Genomic DNA, 26,405 nt, shown 5'->3' with positions numbered 1-26,405 from the left:
AGAAAGTGCAAAGGTATGCAACAAGACTAGTCCCAGAGCTAAGAGGTATGTCCTACGAGGAGAGGTTAAGGGAAATCAACCTGACGACACTGGAGGACAGGAGAGATAGGGGAGACATGATAACTTACAAAATACTGAGAGGAATTGAAAAGGTGGACAAAGGCAGGATGTTCCAGAGACTGGACACAGCAACACGGGAACACAGTTGGAAGCTGAAGACACAGATGAATCACAGGGATGTTAGGAAGTATTTCTTCAGCCACAGAGTAGCCAGGAAGTGGAATAGTTTAGGAAGCAATGTAGTGGAGGCAGGATCCATACATAGCTTTAAGCAGAGGTACGATAAAGCTCATGGTTCAGGGAGAGTGACCTAGTAGCGACCAGTGAAGAGGCGGGGCCAGGAGTTTGGACTCGACCCCTTCAACCTCAACTAGGTGAGTACACACACACACACACACACACACACACACACACACATGCACACGCACGCACGCACGCACGCACGCACGCACGCACGCACACACACACACACACACACACACACACACACACACACACACACACCACAGAACTGCAGGAGGCCAAGACAGGAATATGAAGAGAGCAACAGAGCAATGGTGGACACACTTGCTGAGGTGGCAAGAAGAGCTCACTCCAGCAGAGCAAAGTTGCTGGTTATGGGGGATTTCAACCACAGGGAGATTGACTGGGAAAACCTGGAGCCACATGGGGGTCCCGAAACATGGAGAGCCAGGATGTTGGACGTGGTGCTGGAAAACCTCATGCACCAACATGTTAAGGACACTACCAGAGTGAGAGGGGAGGATGAACCAGCAAGATTGGACCTTGTGTTCACCCTGGGCAGCTCAGACATTGAGGACATCAAGTATGAGAGTCCCGTAGGAGCTAGCGACCACGTGGTTCTGTGCTTTGAATACATAGTAGAGCTGCAAGTGGAGAGAATAACAGGAGTAGAATGGGAAAAGCCTGACTATAAAAGAGGGGACTACATAGGGTTGAAGAACTTCCTGCGGGAGGTCCAGTGGGACAGAGAACTGGCAGGAAAGCCAGTAAATGAAATGATGGAATATGTAGCAACAAAATGCAAGGAGGCAGTGGAAAGGTTCATTCCCAAGGGCAACAGTAACAACGGGAAGACCAGAACAAGCCCCTGGTTCACCCGACGGTGTAAGGAGGCAAAAACAAAGTGCAATAGAGAATGGAAAAAGTACAGAAGGCAGAGAACACACGAAAATAGGGAGATCAGTCGCAGAGCCAGGAATGAGTACGCACAGGTAAGGAGGGAGGCCCAGCGACAGTATGAAAATGACATAGCATCGAGAATCAAGACTGACCCGAAACTGTTGTATAGCCACATCAGGAGGAAGACAACAGTCAAAGACCAGGTGATCAGATTAAGGACAGAAGGTGGAGAACTCACAAGAAATGATCAGGAGGTATGTGAGGAGCTGAACAGGAGATTTAAGGAAGTTTTTACAGTAGAGACAGGAAGGGCTGTGGGAAGACAGAACAGAAGGGAACATCAAGAGGGAATATACCAACAAGTGTTGGATGACATACGAACAACTGAGGAGGAGGTGAAGAAGCTCTTAAGTGACCTTGACACCTCAAAGGCGATGGGACCGGACAACATCTCCCCATGGGTCCTTAGAGAAGGAGCAGAGATGATGTGTGTGCCTCTAACCACAATCTTCAACACATCCCTTGAAACTGGGCAACTACCTGAGAAATGGAAGACAGCTAATGTAGTCCCCATATTTAAGAAAGGAAACAGAAACGAGGCACTAAACTACAGACCTGTGTGTCTGACATGTATTGTGTGCAAAGTCATGGAGAAGATTATCAGGAGGAGAGTGGTCGAACACCTGGAAAGGAACAAGATTATAAATGAAAACCAGCATGGGTTCATGGAAGGCAAATCTTGTATAACAAACCTCCTGGAGTTTTATGACAAGGTAACAGAAGTAAGACACGAGAGAGAGGGTTGGGTAGATTGCGTTTTCCTAGACTGCAGGAAGGCCTTTGACACAGTTCCCCACAAGAGATTAGTGCAGAAGCTGGAGGATCAGGCACACGTAAAAGGAAGGGCACTGCAATGGATAAGGGAATACCTGACAGGGAGGCAGCAACGAGTCATGGTACGTGAAGAGGTATCACAGTGGGCGCCTGTTACGAGTGGGGTCCCACAGGGGTCAGTTCTAGGACCAGTGCTATTTTTGATATATGTGAACGACATGATGGAAGGAATAGACTCTGAAGTGTCCCTGTTCGCAGATGACGTGAAGTTGATGAGAAGAATTAAATCGGACGAGGATGAGGCAGGACTGCAAAGAGACCTGGAGAGGCTGGACATGTGGTCCAGTAACTGGCTTCTCGAATTCAATCCAGCCAAATGCAAAGTCATGAAGATTGGGGAGGGGCAAAGAAGACCGCAGACAGAGTATAGGCTAGGTGGACAAAGACTACAGACCTCACTCAGGGAGAAAGACCTTGGGGTGACCATAACACCGAGCACATCACCGGAGGCACACATCAACCAAATAACCGCTGCAGCATACGGGTGCCTGGCAAACCTGAGAATAGCGTTCCGATACCTTAATAAGGAATCGTTCAAGACACTGTACACTGTGTATGTTAGGCCCATACTGGAGTATGCAGCACCAGTCTGGAACCCACACCTGGTCAAGCACGTCAAGAAGTTAGAGAAAGTACAAAGGTTTGCAACAAGGCTAGTCCCAGAGCTCAAGGGAATGTCGTACGAGGAAAGGTTAAGGGAAATCGGACTGACGACACTGGAGGACAGAAGGGTCAGGGGAGACATGATAACGACATACAAGATACTGCGGGGAATAGACAAGGTGGACAGAGATAGGATGTTCCAGAGAGGGGACACAGGGACAAGGGGTCACAACTGGAAGCTAAAGACTCAGACGAGTCACAGGGACGTTAGGAAGTATTTCTTCAGTCATAGAGTTGTCAGCAAGTGGAATAGCCTAGCAAGTGAAGTAGTGGAGGCAGGAACCATACATAGTTTTAAGAAGAGGTATGACAAAGCTCAGGAAGCAGAGAGAGAGAGGATCCAGTAGCGATCAGTGAAGAGGCGGGGCCAGGAGCTGAGTCTCGACCCCTGCAACCACAAATAGGTGAGTACAAATAGGTGAGTACACACAAACCATACCACGGGCGGGATTTGAACCCGCGGTCAGAGAGACTCAAAACTCCAGACCGTCGCGTTATATTTCTACACCATAGGAAGGTTGAGACTCTCTGACCGCGAGTTCAAATCCCGCCCGTGGTATGGTTTGTTTGCAATAGTGTCATTGTGAACATTAAAATGATATAAAATACCGACAAGTATCTTCTGCGTCTATCAACTTTTCTGTACTCGACTGAAGAAGCCTACTGTGTAGGCGAAACGTTTCGAAATAAACATACCTAACTGTTGCATATGTGTCTTACCTAACAGTCGTGTCATTACGATTTCGTGAGACACACACACACACACACACACACACACACACACACACACACACACACACACACAATCCTCAATAATATACCCACACAATCTAATCACAGTCGCCTCTTACACAAAAATATCTCACAGGAGGACAATATAATCCCTAGAGAGAGAAAACAGATCTTGCAGTAACCTTCCCCACCACTGTTACCATAAAATTCCTGGCAGGAAAATTAACTGTCTAATTACCCTCAGAAGAAACAGAAGAACGGCTAATCACCGACAGTAATTACTGTCCATTAAACTGTCCCAAACTGCACCCACAGTTCCAGTCTTTTTAGACTGGTCCGCCAGTCAAATTTGCAATTTTGGGCAGGACACGTATACAGAAAAAGTGTAATGGGGTAATTGGGGTTAAATGGGTGAGTTTCCATGACGGAAGGTCTTAATTGGGACGCTTACTGGTGTAATTCCTGAGGTGGTTCATGGGGGAAGGAATATGCTAGGTGTGGTGTTGTGCTAGGTGAGGTGTTGTGCTAGGTGTGGAGGTGTGTGAGGTGTGGAGATGTGTTAGGTGTGGTGGTGTGTCAGGTGTGGAGGTGTGTTAGGTGTGGAGATGTGTGAGGTGTGGAGATGTGTTGGTTGTGATGTTGTGCTAGGTGTGGTGGTGGGTTAGGTGTGGTGGTGTGTTAGGTGTGATGGTATGCTAGGTGTGGTGTTGTGCTAGGTGTGGTGGTGTGTGAGGTGTGGAGATGTGCTAGTTGTGATGTTGTGCTAGGTGTGGTGTTGTGCTAGGTGTGGTGGTGTGCTAGGTGTGGTGGTGTGCTAGGTGTGGTGTTGTGCTAGGTGTGGTGGTGGGTTAGGTGTGGTGGTGTCTTAGATGTGGTGGTGTGTTAGGTGTGGAGATGTGTTAGGTGTGGTGGTGTGTTAGGTGTGGTGGTGTGTTAGGTGTGGTGGTGTGTTAGGTGTGGCGATGTGTTAGGTGTGGAGATGTGTTAGGTGTGGTGGTGTGCTAGGTGTGGTGTTGTGCTAGGTGTGGTGTTGTGCTAGGTGTGGTGGTGTGCTAGGTGTGGTGGTGTGCTAGGTGTGGTGGTGTGCTAGGTGTGGTGGTGTGTTAGGTGTGGCGGTGTGTTAGGTGTGGTGGTGTGCTAGGTGTGGCGGTGTGTTAGGTGTGGTGGTGTGTTAGGTGTGGTGGTGTGCTAGGTATGGTGTTGTGCTAGGTGTGGAGGTGTGCTAGGTGTGGTGGTGTGTTAGGTGTGGTGTGCTAGGCGCGGTGGTAGTGTACTAGGTGTGGTGGTACTGTACTAGATGTGGTGGTAGTGTACTAGGTGTGGTGGCAGTGTACTAGATCTGGTGGTAGTGTACTAGGTGTGGTGATAGTGTACTAGGTGTGGTGGTAGTGTACTAGGTGTGGTGGCAGTGTACTAGGTGTGGTGGTAGTGTACTAGGTGTGGTGGCAGTGTACTAGATCTGGTGGTAGTGTACTAGGTGTGGTGGTAGTGTACTAGGTGTGGTGGCAGTGTACTAGATCTGGTGGTAGTGTACTAGTTGTGGTGGTAGTGTACTAGGTGTGGTGGCAGTGTACTAGATCTGGTGGTAGTGTACTAGGTGTGGTGGTACTTTACTAGGTGTGGTGGTAGTGTACTAGGTGTGGTGGCAGTGTACTAGGTGTGGTGGTAGTGTACTAGATGTGGTGGTACTTTACTAGGTGTGGTGGTAGTGTACCAGGTGTGGTGGCAGTGTACTAAGTGTGGTGGAAGTGTACTAGTTGTGGTGGTAGTGTACTAGTTGTAGTGGTACTTTACTAGGTGTGGTGGTAGTGTACTAGATGTGGTGGCAGTGTACTAGATCTGGTGGTACTTTACTAGGTGTGGTGGAAGTGTACCAGGTGTGGTGGCCGTGTACTAAGTGTGGTGGCAGTGTACTAGATCTGGTGGTACTTTACTAGGTGTGGTGGAAGTGTACCAGGTGTGGTGGCAGTGTACTAAGTGTGGTGGCAGTGTACTAGATCTGGTGGTACTTTACTAGGTGTGGTGGAAGTGTACCAGGTGTGGTGGCAGTGTACTAAGTGTGGTGGCAGTGTACTAGATCTGGTGGTACTTTACTAGGTGTGGTGGAAGTGTACCAGGTGTGGTGGCAGTGTACTAAGTGTGGTGGCAGTGTACTAGATCTGGTGGTACTTTACTAGGTGTGGTGGAAGTGTACCAGGTGTGGTGGCAGTGTACTAAGTGTGGTGGCAGTGTACTAGTTGTGGTGGTAGTGTACTAGTTGTGGTGGTAGTGTAATAGGTGTGCAGGAAGTGTACTAGGTGTGGTGGAAGTGTACTAGATGTGGTGGTAGTGTACTAGGTGTGGTGGCAGTGTACTAGGGGTGGTGGTAGTGTACTTGGGGTGGTGGCAGTGTATTAGGTGTGGTGGTAGTGTACTAGGTGTGGTGGCAGTGTACTAGGGGTGGTGGTAGTGTACTAGGGGTGGTGGCAGTCTACTAGTTGTGGTGGCAGTGTACCAGATGTGGTGGCAGTGTAGTAGATGTGGCGGCAGTGTACTAGTTGTGGTGGTAGTGTACTAGGTGTGGGGGCAGTGTACTAGGTGTGCTGGAAGTGTACTAGGTGTGGTGGTAGTGTACTAGGTGTTGTGGTAGTGTACTAGGTGTGCTGGAAGTGTTCTAGGTGTGGTGGCAGCGTACTAGGTGTGGTGGTAGTGTACTAGGTGTGGTGGCAGTGTACTAGTTGTGGTGGTAGTGTACCAGGTGTGGGGGCAGTGTACTAGGTGTGGTGGTAGTGTACTAGGTGTGGGGACAGTGTATTAGGTGTGCTGGAAGTGTGCTAGGTGTGGTGGTAGTGTACTAGGGGTGGTGGTGGTGTACGAGGTGTGGTGGCAGTTTACTAGGGGTGGTGGTAGTGTACTAGGTGTGATGGAAGTGTACTAGGTGTGGTGGCAGTGTACTAGGTGTGGTGGAAGTGTACTAGGTGTGGTGGCAGTGTACTAGGTGTGGTGGCTGTGTACTAGGGGTGGTGGTAGTGTACTATTTGTGGTGGCAGTGTACTATGTGTTGTGGCAGTGTACTAGGCGTGGTGGTAGTGTACTAGGTGTGGTGCCAGTGTACTAGGTGTGGTGGTCGTGTACTAGGTGTTGTGATAGTGTACTAGGTGTTGTGGTAGTGTACCAGGTGTTGTGGTAGTGTACTAGGTGTGGTGGCAGTTTACTAGGTGTGGTGGCAGTGTACTAGGTGTGCTGGAAGTGTACTAGGTGTGGTGGCAGCGTACTAGGTGTGGTGGTAGTGTACTAGGTGTGGTGACAGTGTACTAGTTGTGGTGGTAGTGTACCAGGTGTGGGGGCAGTGTACTAGGTGTGGTGGTAGTGTACTAGGTGTGGGGGCAGTGTACTAGGTGTGCTGGAAGTGTGCTAGGTGTGGTGGTAGTGTACTAGGTGTGATGGAAGTGTACTAGGTGTGGTGGCAGTGTACTAGGTGTGGTGGAAGTGTACTAGGTGTGGTGGCAGTGTACTAGGTGTGGTGGCAGTGTACTAGGTGTGGTGGCTGTGTACTAGGGGTGGTGGTAGTGTACTAGGTGTGGTGGTAGTGTACTAGGTGTGGTGGTCGTGTACTAGGTGTTGTCATAGTGTACTAGGTGTTGTGGTAGTGTACCAGGTGTTGTGGTAGTGTACTAGGTGTGGTGGCAGTTTACTAGGTGTGGTGGCAGTGTACTAGGGGTGGTGGTAGTGTACTAGGTGTGGTGGCAGTGTACTAGGTGTGGTGGTAGTGTACTAGGTGTGGTGGCAGTGTACTAGGTGTGGTGGTAGTGTACTAGGTGTGGTGGCAGTGTACTAGGGGTGGTGGTGGTGTACTAGGTGTGGTGGCAGTTTACTAGGGGTGGTGGTAGTGTACTAGGTGTGGTGGCAGTGTACTAGGTGTGGTGGCAGTGTACTAGGGGTGGTGGTAGTGTACTAGGTGTGGTGGTAGTGTACTAGGTGTGGTGGCAGCGTACTAGGGGTGGTGGTAGTGTACTAGGTGTTGTGGCAGTGTACTAGGTGTGGTGGCAGTGTACTAGGTGTGGTGGCAGTGTACTAGGTGTGGTGGCAGTGTACTAGGTGTGGTGGTAGTGTACTAGGTGTGGTGGCAGCGTACTAGGGGTGGTGGTAGTGTACTAAGTGTGGTGGTAGTGTACTAGGTGTGGTGGCAGCGTACTAGGTGTGGTGGCAGCGTACTAGGGGTGGTGGTAGTGTACTAGGTGTGGTGGCAGTGTACTAGGTGTGGTGGCAGTGTACTAGGTGTGGTGGCAGTGTACTAGGGGTGGTGGTAGTGTACTAGGTGTGGTAGTAGTGTACTAGGTGTGGTGGCAGTGTACTAGGGGTGGTGGTAGCGTACTAGGTGTGGTAGTAGTGTACTAGGTGTGGTGGCAGCGTACTAGGGGTGGTGGTAGTGTACTAGGTGTGGTGGCAGTGTACTAGGTGTGGTGGCAGTGTACTAGGGGTGGTGGTAGTGTACTAGGTGTGGTAGTAGTGTACTAGGTGTGGTAGTAGTGTACTAGGTGTGGTGGCAGTGTACTAGGTGTGGTGGTAGTGTACTAGGTGTGGTAGTAGTGTACTAGGTGTGGTGGTAGTGTACTAGGTGTGGTGGTAGTGTACTAGGTGTGGTGGCAGTGTACTAGGTGAAGTGGTAGTGTACTAGGTGTGGTGGTAGTGAATATACAGAGTATACAGATTATACACACAGTATACTACCCCACCACCTTCTGTATATCCTCAAGTATATACACATAACAATCAAATTTCTGTATTGAAATTACTTCCAAATAGCATCAAAAGCTTCTAATTACGCTTCAAAATCTAAATAAATTATTACTTATACCAGAATCGTATCTAAAAAGTAATATACATCAACTTAATAAAAATTTTGGAAATATAATCCCAAAAACGTTTTAATAAAACCTGTCCATGATATGAGTGTCAGAAATAAATATGTATTTATGTATATATGATTATATATACGTGTTTTATGAATTTATTTGGTCATGTATATTCTTATAATAGTTTGTGATACAGGGTTATTATTATTATTATTATTATTATTATTATTATTATTATTATTATTATTATTATTATTATTATTATTATTATTATTATTTTGATGGCAGTAAGTCTTCTTAAAATGGACAAACAAATTATAACTGTCTATCGCAGAGCCCAGGGCAGTGATACCCCCGGGCCCAGAGCTGTACGTCGACCTGGGTTCACCTCTGAACATCACCTGTGTTGTTGGTGACAGTCCTGAGCCACCAGACCATGTGTTCTGGTACCACCGAGACAAGGTCAGTTACTATCACTTGGTTATCACCTGTTAGAGTAGTACTAGTGTAAGGAGAGAGTGAGTGAGTGAGTGAGTGAGTGAGTGAGTGAGTGAGTGAGTGAGTGAGAGAGAGAGAGAGAGAGAGGTAAGGTATATAGAAGATGGGTTGCAAATATTTTGTACCCCCAACACCTACCACTACTACCAACACCATTATTGCTACCACCACCACCACCACTACCACCACCACCACTACAACTGTCACTACCTCCACTACCACCGCCACTACCACAACCACCACCACCACCGCCACCACCACCACCACTACTCCCACCACCACCACTACCATCGCCACCACCCCCACTACCACTACCACCACCACTACCACCATCACCACCACTACTCCCACCACCACTACCACTACCACATCACCACCACCACTACCACATCACCACCACCACTACCATCGCCACCACCACCACTACCACCACCACCACCACTACCACCACCACGGCTACCACATCACCACCACCACTACCACCACCACTACCACCACCACTACCACCACCATCACCACTACCACCACCACGGCTACCACATCACCACCACCACTACCACCCCCACCACCACCACTACCACCACCATTACCACAACTACCACCATTACCACAACTACCACCACCACCACTACCACCACCACTACCACCACAACTACCACCACCACCACTACCACTACCACCACCCCACTGGTATAATCAAGCAATGTTCCATCCTGGTCATAATACTTATATTCTAAGTACTTATAACAAGTGTCTTCAGTGTTACTAATGATAATTACAACTTCAATGTTTTTCTGGCATAATTATTTTCACTACTCATATTTTCATTATTATCATTCTTGATGCTTATTTCTCCACACTTTCTCTCTCTCTCTCTCTCTCTCTCTCTCTCTCTCTCTCTCTCTCTCTCTCTCTCTCTCTCTCTCTCTCTCTCTCTCTCTCTCTCTTTTATTATTATAATCAAAAAGAAGCGCTAAACCACAAGGGCTATACAGCTGCAAGGTCTTGGAAACACATAATTTACACCTCTGTAAACACGATGTAAAACTAGTGGTCAGCCACTCACAGTGTTTACACTGGCACCAAAGGTGACCTTCCCTCAGCCATCAACCTTTGTATGTTAATGTGGCAGTTGTATTTCTTTCAAGAACGGAATGTTAATGTTCCCATTACAGTCTTATTAGGGAGTATGTGTATACTGTGTATGTATATACTGTGTATTTGTATACTTTGTGTATATTTTCTATGTGTATACTTTGTGTGCATACTCTCTATGTGTGTACTTTGTACGTGTATACTCTCCATGTGTATACTTCGTATGTGTATACTCTCTATGTGTATACTATGAGTATACTGTGTATTTCTCTCATCAATCTTGCATTTGTTTTGGGTCGTTTCTTTTAGGCAGTGTATGACACGTATGCTTGCTGACGTTTCTGAAGTATATATTCGTTGTATGATGAGTATATCTCAGTGTATATACACTGTGAGGCACATTTCTCAGAGTATATACACTGAAAGACACATTTTCTCAGTGTATATACACTGTGACACATTTCTCAGTGTATATACACTGTGAGGCACATTTCTCAGTGTATATACACTGTGAGGCACATTTCTCAGAGTATATACACTGAAAGACACATTTTCTCAGTGTATATACACTGTGACACATTTCTCAGTGTATATACACTGTGAGGCACATTTCTCAGTGTATATACACTGTGAGGCACATTTCTCAGAGTATATACACTGAAAGACACATTTTCTCAGTGTATATACACTGTGACACATTTCTCAGTGTATATACACTGTGAGGCACATTTCTCAGTGTATATACACTGAAAGACACATTTTCTCAGTGTATATACACTGTGACACATTTCTCTGTGTATATACACTGAGAAATCTGTATACAGAGAGATGTACAATACTCTAGCTCCTGGCCCTACACCTCGTTCCGTTAGTCTCTGACATATAAGTCTCAAGGATACATGTACAGTAAGCCAGCCTTAGTTGAGCTCCAGCTCCTGGCCCTCGAGTCATAAATGAAGGATTTCTCCCATACTGATTTCATATTTAATACTTTATAGGCGGTTTTAATTTGTGAAGGAAAATCTGAAGGAAAATCTGAAGGAAAATCTGAAGGAAATTCTGAAGGAAATTCTGAAGGAAATTCTGAAGGAAAATCTGAAGGAAAATCTGAAGGAAATTCTGAAGGAAAATCTGAAGGAAATTCTGAAGGAAAATCTGAAGGAAAATCTGAAGGAAAATCTGAAGGAAATTCTGAAGGAAAATCTGAAGGAAAATCTGAAGGAAAATCTGAAGGAAAATCTGAAGGAAAATCTGAAGGAAATTCTGAAGGAAAATCTGAAGGAAAATCTGAAGGAAAATCTGAAGGAAATTCTGAAGGAAATTCTGAAGGAAAATCTGAAGGAAAATCTGAAGGAAAATCTGAAGGAAAATCTGAAGGAAAATCTGAAGGAAAATCTGAAGGAAAATCTGAAGGAAAATCTGAAGGAAAATCTGAAGGAAAATCTGAAGGAAAATCTGAAGGAAAATCTGAAGGAAAATCTGAAGGAAAATCTGAAGGAAAATCTGAAGGAAATTCTGAAGGAAAATGAGAGAGCATTAGAAGGAAGGTTGTGATAAAGATAGTGAGAGGAAGACTGGAAGAGGAAGACTGGAAGAGGAAGACTGGAAGAGGAAGACTGGAAGAGGAAGACTGGAAGAGGAAGACTGGAAGAGGAAGACTGGAAGAAGAAGACTGGAAGAGGAAGACTGGAAGAGGAAGACTGGAAGAGGAAGACTGGAAGAAGAAGACTGGAAGAGGAAGACTGGAAGAGGAAGACTGGAAGAGGAAGACTGGAAGAGGAAGACTGGAAGAAGAAGACTGGAAGAGGAAGACTGGAAGAGGAAGACTGGAATAAGAAGACTGGAATAAGAAGACTGGAATAAAAAGACTGGAAGAGAAGACTGGAATAAGAAGACTGGAATAAGAAGACTGGAATAAGAAGACTGGAATAAGGAGACTGGAATAAGAAGACTGGAATAAAAAGACTGGAAGAGAAGACTGGAATAAGAAGACTGGAATAAAAAGACTGAAAGAAAAGACTGGAATAAGAAAACTGGAATAAGAAGACTGGAATAAAAAGACTGGAAGAAAAGACTGGAATAAGAAGACTGGAATAAGAAGACTGGAAGAAGAAGACTGGAATAAGAAGACTGAAATAAGAAGACTGGAATAAGAAGACTGGAATAAGAAGACTGGAATAAAAAGACTGGAAGAGAAGACTGGATTAAGAAGACTGGGATAAGAAGACTGGAATAAAAAGACTGGAAGAAGAAAACTGGAATAAGAAGACTGGAATAAGAAGACTGGAATAAAAAGACTGGAATAAAAAGACTGGAATAAAAAGACTGGAAGAGAAGACTGGAATAAGAAGACTGGAATAAGAAGACTGGAATAAGAAGACTGGAATAAGAAGACTGGAATAAGAAGACTGGAATAAGAAGACTGGAATAAAAAGACTGGAATAAAAAGACTGGAAGAGAAGACTGGAATAAGAAGACTGGAATAAGAAGACTGGAATAAAAAGACTGGAAGAGAAGACTGGAATAAGAAGGCTGGAATAAGAAGATTGGAATAAGAAAACTGGAATAAGAAGACTGGAAGAGAAGACTGGAATAAGAAGACTGGAAGAAGAAGACTGGAATAAGAAGACTGGAATAAGAAGACTGGAAGAGAAGACTGGAATAAGAAGACTGGAATAAGAAGACTGGAATAAGAAGACTGGAATAAGAAGACTGGAAGAGAAGACTGGAATAAGAAGACTGGAATAAGAAGACTGGAATAAGAAGACTGGAATAAGAAGACTGGAATAAGAAGACTGGAATAAGAAGACCGGAATAAGAAGACTGGAATAAGAAGACTGGAATAACAAGACTGGAATAAGAAGACTGGAATAAGGAGATTAGAAGAAGAAGACTGGAATAAGAAGACTGGAATAAGAAGACTGGAATAAGAAGACTGGAATAAGAAGACTGGAATAAGAAGACTGGAATAAGAAGACTGAAATAAAAAGACTGGAAGAGAAGACTGGAATAAGAAGACTGGAATAAGAAGACTGGAATAAGAAGACTGGAATAAGAAGACTGGAATAAGAAGACTGGAATAAGAAGACTGGAAGAGAAGACTGGAATAAGAAGACTGGAATAAGAAGACTGAAAGAAGAAGACTGGAATAAGAAGACTGGAATAAGAAGACTGGAAGAAGCTAAATAATTAATATTCTTTGTTCTTATTCTCTTCTTCATCTTCCTATTCCCCTTTAACCCTTATTTCCCTCTTCTCGCTTTTATCTCTTCTCTCCTGCCCCCTTTATTTTCCCCTCTCCCTGTTTTTTCTACTTATTATTCGTTCTTGTCTATTTATATTCCCTTTCTCCCAGTTATCTTATCTCCTTAGTTACATTTATGAAATGTTGTGTGTTCAATTCTCTCTTTTTTATCTTTTAACCCTCTCTTTCTTCTCTTTCTCATATTCTCTCTCTCTCTCTCTCTCTCTCTCTCTCTCTCTCTCTCTCTCTCTCTCTCTCTCTCCCTCTCTCTCTCTCTCTACCTCCATCTCTTCCTCGTTTCTCATCTCCTTAATTACACTTCTTGTGAAATGCTGTCTGTTCAAATTTCTCATTCTTTCCTTTACTCCTCTCTGGCTCCTCTCTCTCTCTCTCTCTCTCTCTCTCTCTCTCTCTCTCTCTCTCTCTCTCTCTCTCTCTCTCTCTCTCTCTCTCTCTCTCTCTCTCTCTCTCTCTCTCTCTCTTTCTTTACACAGGGTTTGACAAAGTTAAGGCTCCCTAACTTTATTGACAAGCTATTTACAGGTTAAGGATCCCTAACTTTATTGACAAGCTAAGAGCTGTTACCTACATCAGCTCATTTGAAAGCATTTTTATTGTTATGAGACATACAAGTAGGGAACAGGATGAAGTTGGAGCCATCTGTGGGCCAGCATTTTCATTTGATCAACTGACTTTATCTCGTTGACATCATTATGCTGTACAAATGTGTTCCATACTCGAGTCATCCTGGGGATATAGGATCTGGAGAAGGGTACAGCCAGAGTGAAGTTGCTGTTTTCTGCCCGTCTTGTGGCATAAAACTTGTTTCATGCTGTCCTCGAAGTGGATCCAAGTGTGGTACTTTGACAATATTGGTCTTGTACATAACAGTAAGGCCACCCACATCCCTCCTGTATTGAAGGCTCTGCTGAAATGACAGATCTATCCAGGATGAGTCCAGGCGAGAGATGAGACGTCTTGCTCTGTTCTTCTCTACTCTGTCAAGCAGTCACAGATGAGAAGGGGGGGGGCAGGCAAACCAAGAAAGTGGAGCATACTCAAGGTGTGAGCGTACTTGTGCCTCATACAGAATCTTGCAACCCCTACTGTCAAGCAGATGCGAGATACGGCGAAGTGCTGTAAGCTTCCTTTCTCTCTCTCTGTCTCTCTCTCTACTTCCTCCTCTTCCTCGTCTCTTATCAGGTAAGAAGAGATTATTGTGTGTATGGTGTGTCTCAACAGGTAATGGTCGCTTTGATGATCGAAATACAGAGAAATTTGAAGTCCTGAGACAAGAAAGTTCATGGAGACTCAGTGATCTCCCATGTAGCAGGTCGACCTTCAAGACTCTGGCCTCCAAAGAGGAGTCTCCAGGAGGGCCATCCAGGGCAGTGTCCGACGGATTGGCAGAGAGAGTGCCCGTAGGGACAGACAGTGCCACTAGGAACAGAGTACCAGTAGGGACAGAGTGCTAGTAGGGATAGAAAGATTGTCAATAGGGACAGATAGAGTGCCAGTAGGGACAGACAGAGTGCCAGTAGTGACAAACTACCACTAGCAACAGACAGATTGCCACTAGCAACAGACAGAGTGCCATCACACACAAAGGTAGTCATGAAGCACACACATAAGTCGCTGACGACTCTGTAAACGACACACGTCTCCTAAAACGACCAGTTATGAAACGAAGACTGACGGTGCGTTCAGAGACGTACAGTCATAACGTAAATATTTTGGCTAAAAATACTTGTGTTTCTCGAGCTTCTGAACCCAATAATGTAGATGTTAATGTGCCTTTAATTATATATTCAACGTATGTAAAGTATTGTAATTGATATTAATAACAACAACAGCAATAATAATAATAATAATAATAATAATAATAACAATAATAATAACAACAATTACAATAATAATAATAGCAACAAATATAATGGTAGCAAAATTAATAATAATATAAGAATAATAAAAACAATAATGATAATAATTATCATAATAATAATAATAACAATAATATCTTTTACAAAAATACTTTTACAAACAATAAAGGAATTAAAAATTAAAATACCAATAATAAAAATTTTTTTAATAAATTAAATTGTTAAATTATTATTATTATGTAAAAGGACAAAGTCCAACGTGACATTTATTGTGGCAAAGTTTCTTTTCCGGAGTTTTATGAACCTTACAAACAAACCGGGACACGGAAGGGAAAAAGGCTCAGGAGTGAAATACAGTAAGTAAATTTCGATGTTCCCCAAGTGGTAGTAGTAGTAGGGGAAGAAAAAAGCTTTAATTAATGAGTAAAAGGATTTGTTTTTGGGCAAAAAATAGGGACAAATTTTGGGGAAATTTAGGCGGGTTTCTTTTCCCTCCGGCTTTTTTAAAAGGGTTTGTGAGGCGGGGTTTAGCCGGGTTCTTGCAAGACTTCGGAGAGGGGCCCCCTTGTTTTTGGAAAACAGATAGGTAAATTGTGTTGGAGGGTTCCGGTTTTCTTTTATCACAATTGGGCGTTTTTAAATAAATGATTGGTTTTGGGTGTTGTTATTATTGTTAAGTTTTTTTCTTTCCCTTACATGCGAAAGGTTTTCGGGAGGGGGATGTAATTTTTTGCTTTTTTTTCCCTTTACGTAGATCTTACAACCTTCCAAACCCCCGGTTGACGGTTGGGGAGCGGGGTTTTGCCCTGGAGATCCTTTTTGGAATTTAAAAATGGCGCCGGTTTAGCTTTAAAAAAGACTTTGAGACGTTTAAGGAAACCCCGGCCCGGGGGGAAAAAATTTCTTTGGGGCTTGTTGATGGGGGAAGGATGATCTGAAGGCTCTTTTTTTTTAAAAAACCCGATGAAAAAAAAAGGGAAATTTAAACCCCAGTGAATGTTTGGGTAAAATATAATTTTTCCTCTTAAAAAACTCAGGCTAAAACCCTTTATTTTTGGGAAAAAACCCGATGATGATTTTTTTGGTCTTGGTATTTTGACGGGAATAAAGTGGATCATTTTTTGGGGGGTTTTCCGATAAATTTGGGTTTGGGTTTTGTCTACTTTGTGAATGAGGACGTCGAGGAAAGGAAATTTTTCATTGGACTCTTTTTCTAGTGAAAAACTGAATCGCGGGTTTTAACCGCGTTGGGCCTTCCCTAAGATCCGGCTAAAAAACGTTTTGGGAGTTTTTTGGGGACTTCCACGTAACGTAACCAAGTGCCCTTAAAGGGGATGATGTTGGCGAAGTGCCGGACTCTAGGTGTTCCATGATAAGTTTTGGGAGGGCCCCTTTAGGACCCCTTTCCCCATCCGTGGGTTTTTGTTTGGGGCGGGGGGGAAAACAGTTAAGTTAACACAGGGGTTCAATCAAGTCAACAAAATCTCCGGGGGGGAAAGGGAAAAGGTTAAGGTCCGGGTAAAACTTTACGTCTAAAACCCTTTCATTTTTTTTTGGAGGGTACTTTTGGAAGGGGGTACACCCAAACTGCTTAGTTTTTTTTACGGATGGAGAGGTTACGGATGCGGTTGAAAAATTTCCTGAATGTTTAAGATGGGGGGGGCTGATGGTCCCCAGAAGGCAGAAAAGATGTTTGGCAAGAACCCGGCTTTTTTGTGGGGAGCCTGCCTTTTTCCCTGACGTGTTTTGGTCTGAGAGGAATATTGTGTTTTTGGGTCTTGGGTAAAAAAAGGATGTGTTGGTTTAGGTTGTTTTTAACCCCGCCTTCCCGGGGAATCAGCCCCGCCCCATCTTTAAAAATTCAGGCGACCTTTTTCAACGCATCCTAACCTCTCCATCCGTAACAAAAACTAAAAAGTTTTGGGTGGGCTTCCCCCTTCACAAAAATACCCACCAAAAAAAAAAAATCGGGGTTTTTCGACAAAGTCAACCCCGGACCTTAATCTTCCTTTACCCCGGAGAGGGTTTACTTGAGCCTGTGTTAACTTCAACCTTTTTCCTTCAATAACCTTTCCAAAAAAACCTACGGGATGGGGAAAAGGGGGCCCCAGGGAAAAAATAGCCAACTTATACATGGAACACCGAGGGCCCAAAAACTTTCCCAAAACATCCCTTGGGCGTCACTTGGTTACGTTACGTGGACGATGTCCTCCCTAATAACTCCAAAACGTTTTGATGGGGATCTTTTAGGCAAGGCTCAACGCAGTTAAATGAAATTTAGTTTACACTGAAGAAGAGGGCCCAAAGAAAGCCCCTTTCCCCGACGTTCATTTACAAAATAGAAAACAACCTAAGATTTTAAGTTTTTCGGAAACCCACCAATAAAAATGATCTCACACCTTTATTCCGTAAGAATAAAAAAAAGAGGGGATCATCATCGGGCCCAAGAGTAAACGAATTTGTAGTCCTGATTTTTTTTCGAGGAATGTACCATTCAAAACATTTTACTGAGAAATTTCCCTTTTTTTTCTAAAAACTGCGAAAAAGCTCTTCAGATCATCAACCCCCCACCCTCCCGCTCCAAAACAAAATTATAATTTTTCCCCAAAAGCCAGGTTGCCCAAACGTCTCAAAAGTACTTTCCCAAATAACACCAAGCCCATCCTTTCTTCCACTTTAATAAAAATCTAACCCGGAAAACCCAAACTCCACGAACCCGTCAAGAGGAGGGATACCCCGTAGGCTGTGACAAGATTTTACCAGGTGAAACAGCAAAAACCCAACCCCCTCCCAAAAAACACATATACGAGAGGAACGACAACCAAAAAACGCCTGTGTAAAAAACCGAAATTCCCCAAAACATCTTAAGGGAAAATTTAGAGACCCCAATTAGTGATAAAAAATAATTTTCCCCACACTGTGAATCAACGTCGCTGTTTCGGGAAAACAATTAAAACAAAACAACGGCAGCTTCACCATTTTCCAAATCTTGGGAAGAAACCTCCTGAAACAGTAACCCTGCCCTCCCTAGTTTTCCTGTTATACTCACAAAACACAGAGAGTGAACACTGAAACAACCTGCCCCCATTCCAGTTTTATTTGTCCAACCTATTTTTATTTTACCCAAGAAAGCTTTTTTATCCTTTTTCCATGTACGAATTTAAATTTTTTTGGGCACTATACATTTCTACCCACTACCACTAGTGAACATCAAATGGTACCCGTATTCACCCCAATTTTGGGCCTTTTTTTCTTGTTCCCTGTATTGTTTGTAATGGCTTTTATAAAACTCCTGGGGAGCGAAACGTTGCCCCAATAAAAAGTCCATTAGTTGCATTTTGTCCTTTTTTTTTAAAATTTGGTAATTTACCCAACCTTTTTCAAAATATTATTATTATTATTATTATTATTATTATTATTATTATTATTATTATTATTATTATTATTATTATTATGACATTAATGATTCCTAAGTATCATAGCATCTTGTGGTACAGACAATATCTTGTGGTACAGACAATATCTTGTGGTACAGACAATATTTTGTGGTACAGATGGTGTCGTACGACGGGACAAGAGAGGCTGTGAGCATCACCACAGACAGAGGACCAATTACCACCAGCATCCTACTGATTCCTGACGCCAAAGAGAAGGACTCTGGTGTTTACATCTGTCCCCCCGGGGTAAGGGGCCCTGTCAGAGCGGTACAAAGGAAGTTTTTGCATTTTTCCCATCAATTGTATCAAATTGGTTGGGGTGGGCATGGGCAAAGGAAAAATTGAAAATGAGAAAAAAGGGCAACAGATTTTAGGGGACGTTTCGCCACCAGGGCTTTATCAATACAAATTTAGACATAACTTAAAAGACAGAAACCATGTACAGAAGATGAGGAATCAGTCCTCAACCCCAGCAGGGGGCAAGAAATAGTCGGGGAGATTCTAAGAAAAAAAGGGGATCCGGCCTTATATAGTAAGTCGGGGAGCAGACGAGGCATATTCACGGGGGGGATTCCCAGTGAAGAGGCCTTCCCAAAGAGTTTTAGGAGAGAGGTCGTAGTGGGGAAGGGAGAAGTCCTCAGAATTAAGTTTCCCCGATGTTGCAGTTCGACAATTTATGTATGAATGGTATATTTTGAAAAAGCCACTGGATGGCAAAGTCAAATAAAGATCCCGAGATGTTGAATGTTTTTAACTAGAGTCATATGTTTTGAGGATTATGTGTGGGTTATATAATATATAAAAAAGAAGAAAAAAAAATATATAAAAAAAAAATATATATATATATATAAAAATATATATATATATATATATATATATATATATATATAAAATGACAAAAAATACAGTAAAAATTTGGGGATGAATTTGAAAAGTGTGGGGTGTTCAACCTCCCAAAAAGGAAAACTCAAAAATTTTTTTTGGGAAGCCTTTTCGTGTGGGGAAAGTCTCAAAACACACTTTATGTAAATTTTTGGAGGGAAAACCCAGCCTGAGGGGGGGGGGGGGGGAGGGGGGGGAGGAGGGGGGGGAGGGGGGGGGAGGGGGGGGGGGAGAAACCTTTGTTCTATCTTAGAATTTTGAGGCTTTCTTGAATTTTAAAATTTCGTAAATCCGGGGGGTTTTGAAACCCCATGATGTGTTGTAAAACTTGGATATCTTGTAAATCTTGAATGATATCTTGTTAAACATGAATGATATCTTGTAAAAATTGAAGGATATCCCGCAAATTCTGAATGATATTTTGGATATATGGTAAATCCTGAATGATGCCTTGTAAATTCTGAATGATATCTTGTAAATTCTGAATGATATCTTGGATGATATCTTGTAAATTCTGAATGATATCTTGTAAATTCTGAATATCTTGGATGATATCTTGTAAATTCTGAATGATATCTTGTAAATTCTGAATATTTTGATGATATCTTAAAATTTGAATGATATTTGAAGAATGATATCTTGTAAATTTAAGATATTTTGAAATTTTGAATGATATTTTTAAATTCTGAAAAATTTTTGTAAATTTGAATATATCTTGTAAATTCTGAATGATATCTTGTAAATTCTGAATGATATCTTGTAAATTCTGAATGATATCTTGTAAATTCTGAATGATATCTTGTAAATTCTGAATGATATCTTGTAAATTCTGAATGATATCTTGTAAATTCTGAATGATATCTTGGATGATATCTTGTAAATTCTGAGTGATATCTTGTAAATTCTGAATGATATCTTGTAAATTCTGAGGATATTTTTGAAAATTTCTGAATGATATCTTGTAAATTCTGAATGATATCTTGTAAATTCTGAATGATATCTTGTAAATTCTGAATGATATCTTGTAAATTCTGAATAATATCTTGAATGATATCTTGTAAATTCTGAATGATATCTTGTAAATTCTGAATGATATCTTGTAAATTCTGAATGATATCTTGTAAATTCTGAATGATATCTTGTAAATTTAAAATTTAAAATTTGAATGATATTTTTAAATTTGAATGATATTTAAATTTGGGGAAATTCTGAAAATTTTGAGGAATCAAAATTTTCGGGAGTGATATTTTTAAATTTGAATGATATCTTGTAAATTCTGAATGATATCTTGTAAATTCTGAATGATATCTTGTAAATTCTGAATAATATCTTGGATGATATCTTGTAAATTCTGAGTGATATCTTTTAAATTCTGAGTGATATCTTGTAAATTCTGAGTGATATCTTGTAAATTCTGAGTGATATCTTGTAAATTCTGAGTGATATCTTGTAAATTCTGAATGATATCTTGTAAATTCTGAATGATTTTTTAAATTTTGAATGATATTTTGAAAATTTGAAAAATTTTTGATTGATATTTTTAAATTTTGGGAGGATATCTTAAATTTGAGGATATCTTGAAATTCTGAGTGATATCTTGTAAATTTGAATGATATTTTTAAATTTTGAAAAATATCTTGATGATATCTTGTAAATTCTGAATGATATCTTGGATGATATGTTGTAAATTCTGAGAGATATCTTGTAAATTCTGAATGATATCTTGTAAATTCTGAATAATATCTTGGATGATATCTTGTAAATTCTGAGTGATATCTTTTAAATTTAAATGATATCTGAAATTTGAATGATATCTTGATGATTTTTTTAAATTTGGGGATATTTTTAAATTTGAGTGATATTTTGAAATTTGAGGACATCTTGAAAATTTATGATATCTTGTAAATTCTGAGTGATATCTTGTAAATTCTGAGTGATATCTTGTAAATTCTGAATAATATCTTGGATATCTTGAAAATTTTGGGGAGGATATTTTTAAATTTGAGGATATCTTGTAAATTCTGAGGATACGAAATTTGAGAGATATTTTTAAATTTGAGAGATATCTTGAAAAACGGAGGAATCTGAAATTCTGAGGATATTTTTGAAAATTTTGGGATGATATTTTGAAATTTTGGATGATATGAAAGTGGCATTTCTTCCCTGAGTCCATTACCACTTAACTCATCTTCCCTGAGTCCATTACCACTTAACTCATCTTCCCCCTAGTCCATTCCATTTTAACTCATCTTCCTGCGCCCAAACCCACTTAACTCATCTTCCCTGCGTCCATTACCACTTAACTCATCTTCCCTGCGTCCATTACCACTTAACTCATCTTCCCTGCGTCCATTACCACTTAACTCATCTTCATTTCCCACTTATATCACTACTTTAAATGCTAAATACCACTTTCCACCACTTATTTTTACTTTAATCCCCTGAAACGCCACTTGGGTTACCCACTTAGTTATCTTCACCACTTACAGCCTTGTCACCCACTTACAAGAGCCACTAGCAGTGGGGTTACCACTTGCTTCCATTTCTTCCACTGCCACTTATCAGTGGCTACTAATTTCACCCTCACCACTTAGTCCACCTGCATCCTCCACTAACAACCACTACCCACTTCTGATTCTACTACCACCATCAACAACTACTACTAACAGCTAACAACTATCTACCACCATCAACAACAATTAGTAATAAATCACAACAGGGGAACTAAAAAGGCGATGGGCAGGGTCATCCTTCGCCGCCGGGGCTGTCCGCTTTTTGCTTCGTGTCGCCGTTTTTCCCTCTGCGTGATGGAGTCGCGCCCCCCTTTTTCCCCGGTCTGCTGCGTTGGGTTCCCCCCCACTTGCTGCCTTCACAAGGCCACGACACAACGACATATCTAGAGAGCCAGAACGACAGTTTGAGAGCAAGGAGCTCTTTGTAGAGAGCCTCAACGACAGTTTGAGAGCAAGGAGCTCTTTCTAGAGAGCCACAACGACAATTTGAGAGCAAGGAGCTCTTTCTAGAGAGCCACAACGACAATTTAAGAGCAAGGAGCTCTTTCTATAGAGTCACAACGACAATTTGCGAGCAAGGAGCTCTTTCTAGAGAGACACAACGACAATGTGAGAGCAAGGAGCTCTTTTAAGAGTGTCAGAACAACGATAACTTGAGAGCCTAAGCGTTCAAGAACGACAACACGACAGCTTGAGGCTCCTGCAAGAACGTCTCCACGACAGCCCGAGAGCCTGAGGCTCTTACGAGAACGACCCCAGCCCGAGACGACAAAAACGACCTGGAAAGAATGATCAATTTCCAATCCTCCACAATTCAGTCATCTCAGAGGAAAAACACACCCTTTCACTTGGGGAGAGGATTTTTTACAAATGGAGGAGGGGGTGTTGAGTGGTGGGGGTAATGGAGGGGTTAGGGGGGGAGCACACACACACACACACACACACACACACACACACACACACACACACACACACACACACACACACACACACACACACACACACACACACACACACACACACGCACACGCACACAGCCTAATTTAACCCAAGACAAAAATATCTGCAATTCCCTGAGCTCTATCAACGCTGGTAAGCTCTACCAGGGGTTGAAGCTCTACCAAGAGCCTCTAGTCTTCAAAGAGCCCTAACAACCACCTTTAATGGTACCGGAGGTGGCAAGTAACACCAGGCCAGCTTTCACCAGCCTTTATCACCTACTTCACCTCTTATATATTCACCTGACTCACCTACCACACTACACCTTAGTTTCCCCTTGAAAAAATAACACTATACTTCAGTTTTCCCTGAAAATAACACGCTATATTTCAGTACCCCCTTATAATGTAAACTATACCTTAGTATCCCCTAAAGAAGTGCACTGTATTTTAGTATTCCCTAAAAAAGCATACTTCACTTCAATATCCCATAAAAGGCACACTTCAGTATCCCCTTAAAACACACTACAGTATCCCTTAAAAACACACTATAGTATCCCCTAAAAAACACTACAGTAGACCTTAAAAAGTGCACTATACTTCAGTTTCCCCTTGAAAGCATACCTCAGTATCCCCTAAAACTGCATTATATTTCAGTATCCCTTAAAAACCATTACAGTATCACCTAAAAAAGTTCTCTATAATTCAGTATCCACTTAAAAACACACTTCAATATCCCTAAAGTTCACTATACTTCAGTATCCCCTAAATAAAGTTCACTATACTTCAGTATCCCCTAAATAAAGTTCACTATACTTCAGTATCCCCTAAATAAAGTACACTATACTTCAGTATCCCCTAAATAAAGTTCACTATACTTCAGTATCCCCTAAATAAAGTTCACTATACTTCAGTATCCCCTAAATAAAGTTCACTATACTTCAGTATCCCCTAAATAAAGTTCACTATACTTCAGTATCCCCTAAATAAAGTTCACTATACTTCAGTATCCCCTAATTAAAGTTCACTATATTTCAGTATCCCCTAAATAAAGTTCACTATACTACAGTATCCCCTAAATAAAGTTCACTATACTTCAGTATCCCCTAAATAAAGTTCACTATACTTCAGTATTCCCTAAATAAAGCTCACTATACTTCAGTATCCCCTAAATAAAGTTCACTATACTATAGTATCCCCTAAATAAAGTTCACTATACTTCAGTATCCCCTAAATAAAGTTCACTATACTTCAGTATTCCCTAAATAAAGTTCACTATACTTCAGTATCCCCTAAATAAAGCTCACTATACTTCAGTATCCCCTAAATAAAGTTCACTATACTTCAGTATCCCCTAATTAAAGTTCACTATATTTCAGTATCCCCTAAATAAAGTTCACTATACTTCAGTATCCCCTAAATAAAGTTCACTATACTTCAGTATTCCCTAAATAAAGTTCACTACACTTCAGTATCCCCTAAATAAAGCTCACTATACTTCAGTATCCCCTAAATAAAGTTTAATATACTTCAGTATCCCCTAAATAAAGTTTACTATACTTCAGTATCCCCTAAATAAAGTTCACTATACTTCAGTATCCCCTAAATAAAGTTCACTATACTTCAGTATTCCCTAAATAAAGTTCACTATACTTCAGTATCCCCTAAATAAAGCTCACTATACTTCAGTATCCCCTAAATAAAGTTTAATATACTTCAGTGTCCCCTAAATAAAGTTTACTATACTTCAGTATCCCCTAAATAAAGTTCACTATACTTCAGCATCCCCTAAATAAAGTTCACTATTCTTCAGTATCCCCTAAATAAAGTTCACTATACTTCAGCATCCCTAAATAAAGCTCACTATACTTCAGTATCCCCTAAATAAAGTTCATTATACTTCAGTATCCCCTAAATAAAGTTCACTATACTTCAGCATCCCTAAATAAAGCTCACTATACTTCAGTATCCCCTAAATAAAGTTCATTATACTTCAGTATCCCCTAAATAAAGTTCACTATACTTCAGTGTCCCCTAAATAAAGTCCACTATACTTCAGTATCCCCTAAATAAAGCTCACTATACTTCAGTATCCCCTGAATAAAGTTCATTATACTTCAGTATCCCCTAAATAAGGTTCACTATACTTCAGTGTCCCCTAAATAAAGTTCACTATACTTCAGTATCCCCTAAATAAAGTCCACTATACTTCAGTATCCCCTGAATAAAGTTCATTATACTTCAGTATCCCCTAAATAAAGTTCACTATACTTCAGTGTCCCCTAAATAAAGTTCACAATACTTCAGTATCCCCTAAATAAAGTCCACTATACTTCAGTATCCCCTGAATAAAGTTCATTATACTTCAGTATCCCCTAAATAAAGCTCACTAAACTTCAGTATCCCCTAAATAAAGTTCATTATACTTCAGTATCCCCTAAATAAAGTCCACTATACTTCAGTATCCCCTAAATAAAGTTCACGATACTTCAGTATCCCCTAAATAAACCTCACTATACTTCAGTATCCCCTGAATAAAGTTCATTATACTTCAGTATCCCCTAAATAAAATTCATTATACTTCAGTATCCTCTAAATAAAGTTCATTATACTTCAGTATCCCCTAAATAAAGTCCACTATACTTCAGTGTCCCCTAAATAAAGTCCACTATACTTCAGTATCCCCTAAATAAAGTCCACTATACTTCAGTGTCCCCTAAATAAAGCTCACTATACTTCAGTATCCCCTGAATAAAGTTCATTATACTTCAGTATCCCCTGAATAAAGTTCATTATACTTCAGTATCCCCTAAATAAAGCTCACTATACTTCAGTATCCTCTAAATAAAGTTCATTATACTTCAGTATCCCCTAAATAAAGTTCATTATATTTCAGTATCCCCTAAATAAAGTTCATTGTACTTCAGTATCCCCTAAATAAAGTTCACTATACTTCAGTATCCCCTAAATAAAGTCCACTATACTTCAGTATCCCCTAAATAAAGTCCACTATACTTCAGTATCCCCTAAATAAAGTCCACTATACTCCAGTATCCCCTAAATAAAGCTCACTATACTTCAGTATCCCCTAAATAAAGTCCACTATACTTCAGTATCCCCTAAATAAAGTCCACTATACTTCAGTATCCCCTAAATAAAGTCCACTATACTTCAGTATCCCCTAAATAAAGTCCACTATACTTCAGTATCCCCTAAATAAAGCTCACAATACTTCAGTATCCCCTAAATAAAGTTCACAATACTTCAGTATCCCCTAAATAAAATTCACAATACTTCAGTATCCCCTAAATAAAGTCCACAATACTTCAGTATCCCCTAAATAAAGTTCACAATACTTCAGTATCCCCTAAATAAAGTTCACAATACTTCAGTATCCCCTAAATAAAGTTCACAATACTTCAGTATCCGCTAAATAAAGTTCACAATACTTCAGTATCCCCTAAATAAAGTTCATTATACTTCAGTATCCCCTAAATAAAGTTCATTATACTTCAGTATCCCCTAAATAAAGTTCATTATACTTCAGTATCCCTCTAAAACACTCGTTTTCTGAGGTCTATAAGATTTTTA

General features: G+C 41.2%; 1 protein-coding gene across 1 annotated transcript in view; it reads left to right on the top strand.

Annotated features, from left to right (window-relative positions):
• Nucleotides 1-23,534, top strand: part of LOC138851211 (neuronal growth regulator 1-like) — a 40,380-nt gene extending 16,846 nt beyond the window's left edge. The window contains exons 4-6 of the mRNA XM_070080060.1: nt 8,662-8,789; nt 18,599-18,727; nt 23,472-23,534. Of these exons, the coding sequence (XP_069936161.1) occupies nt 8,662-8,789; nt 18,599-18,727; nt 23,472-23,534 (320 nt within the window). The remainder of the gene's footprint in view (nt 1-8,661; nt 8,790-18,598; nt 18,728-23,471) is intronic.
• Nucleotides 23,535-26,405: the final 2,871 nt, after the last annotated feature.

Source organism: Cherax quadricarinatus, unplaced genomic scaffold (genome assembly GCF_038502225.1).
Source record: "Cherax quadricarinatus isolate ZL_2023a unplaced genomic scaffold, ASM3850222v1 Contig122, whole genome shotgun sequence".
Lineage (NCBI taxonomy): Eukaryota > Metazoa > Arthropoda > Malacostraca > Decapoda > Parastacidae > Cherax > Cherax quadricarinatus.
The sequence above is the reverse complement of the archived record's forward strand: the minus strand, read 5'-3'. Positions and strand labels throughout refer to the sequence as shown.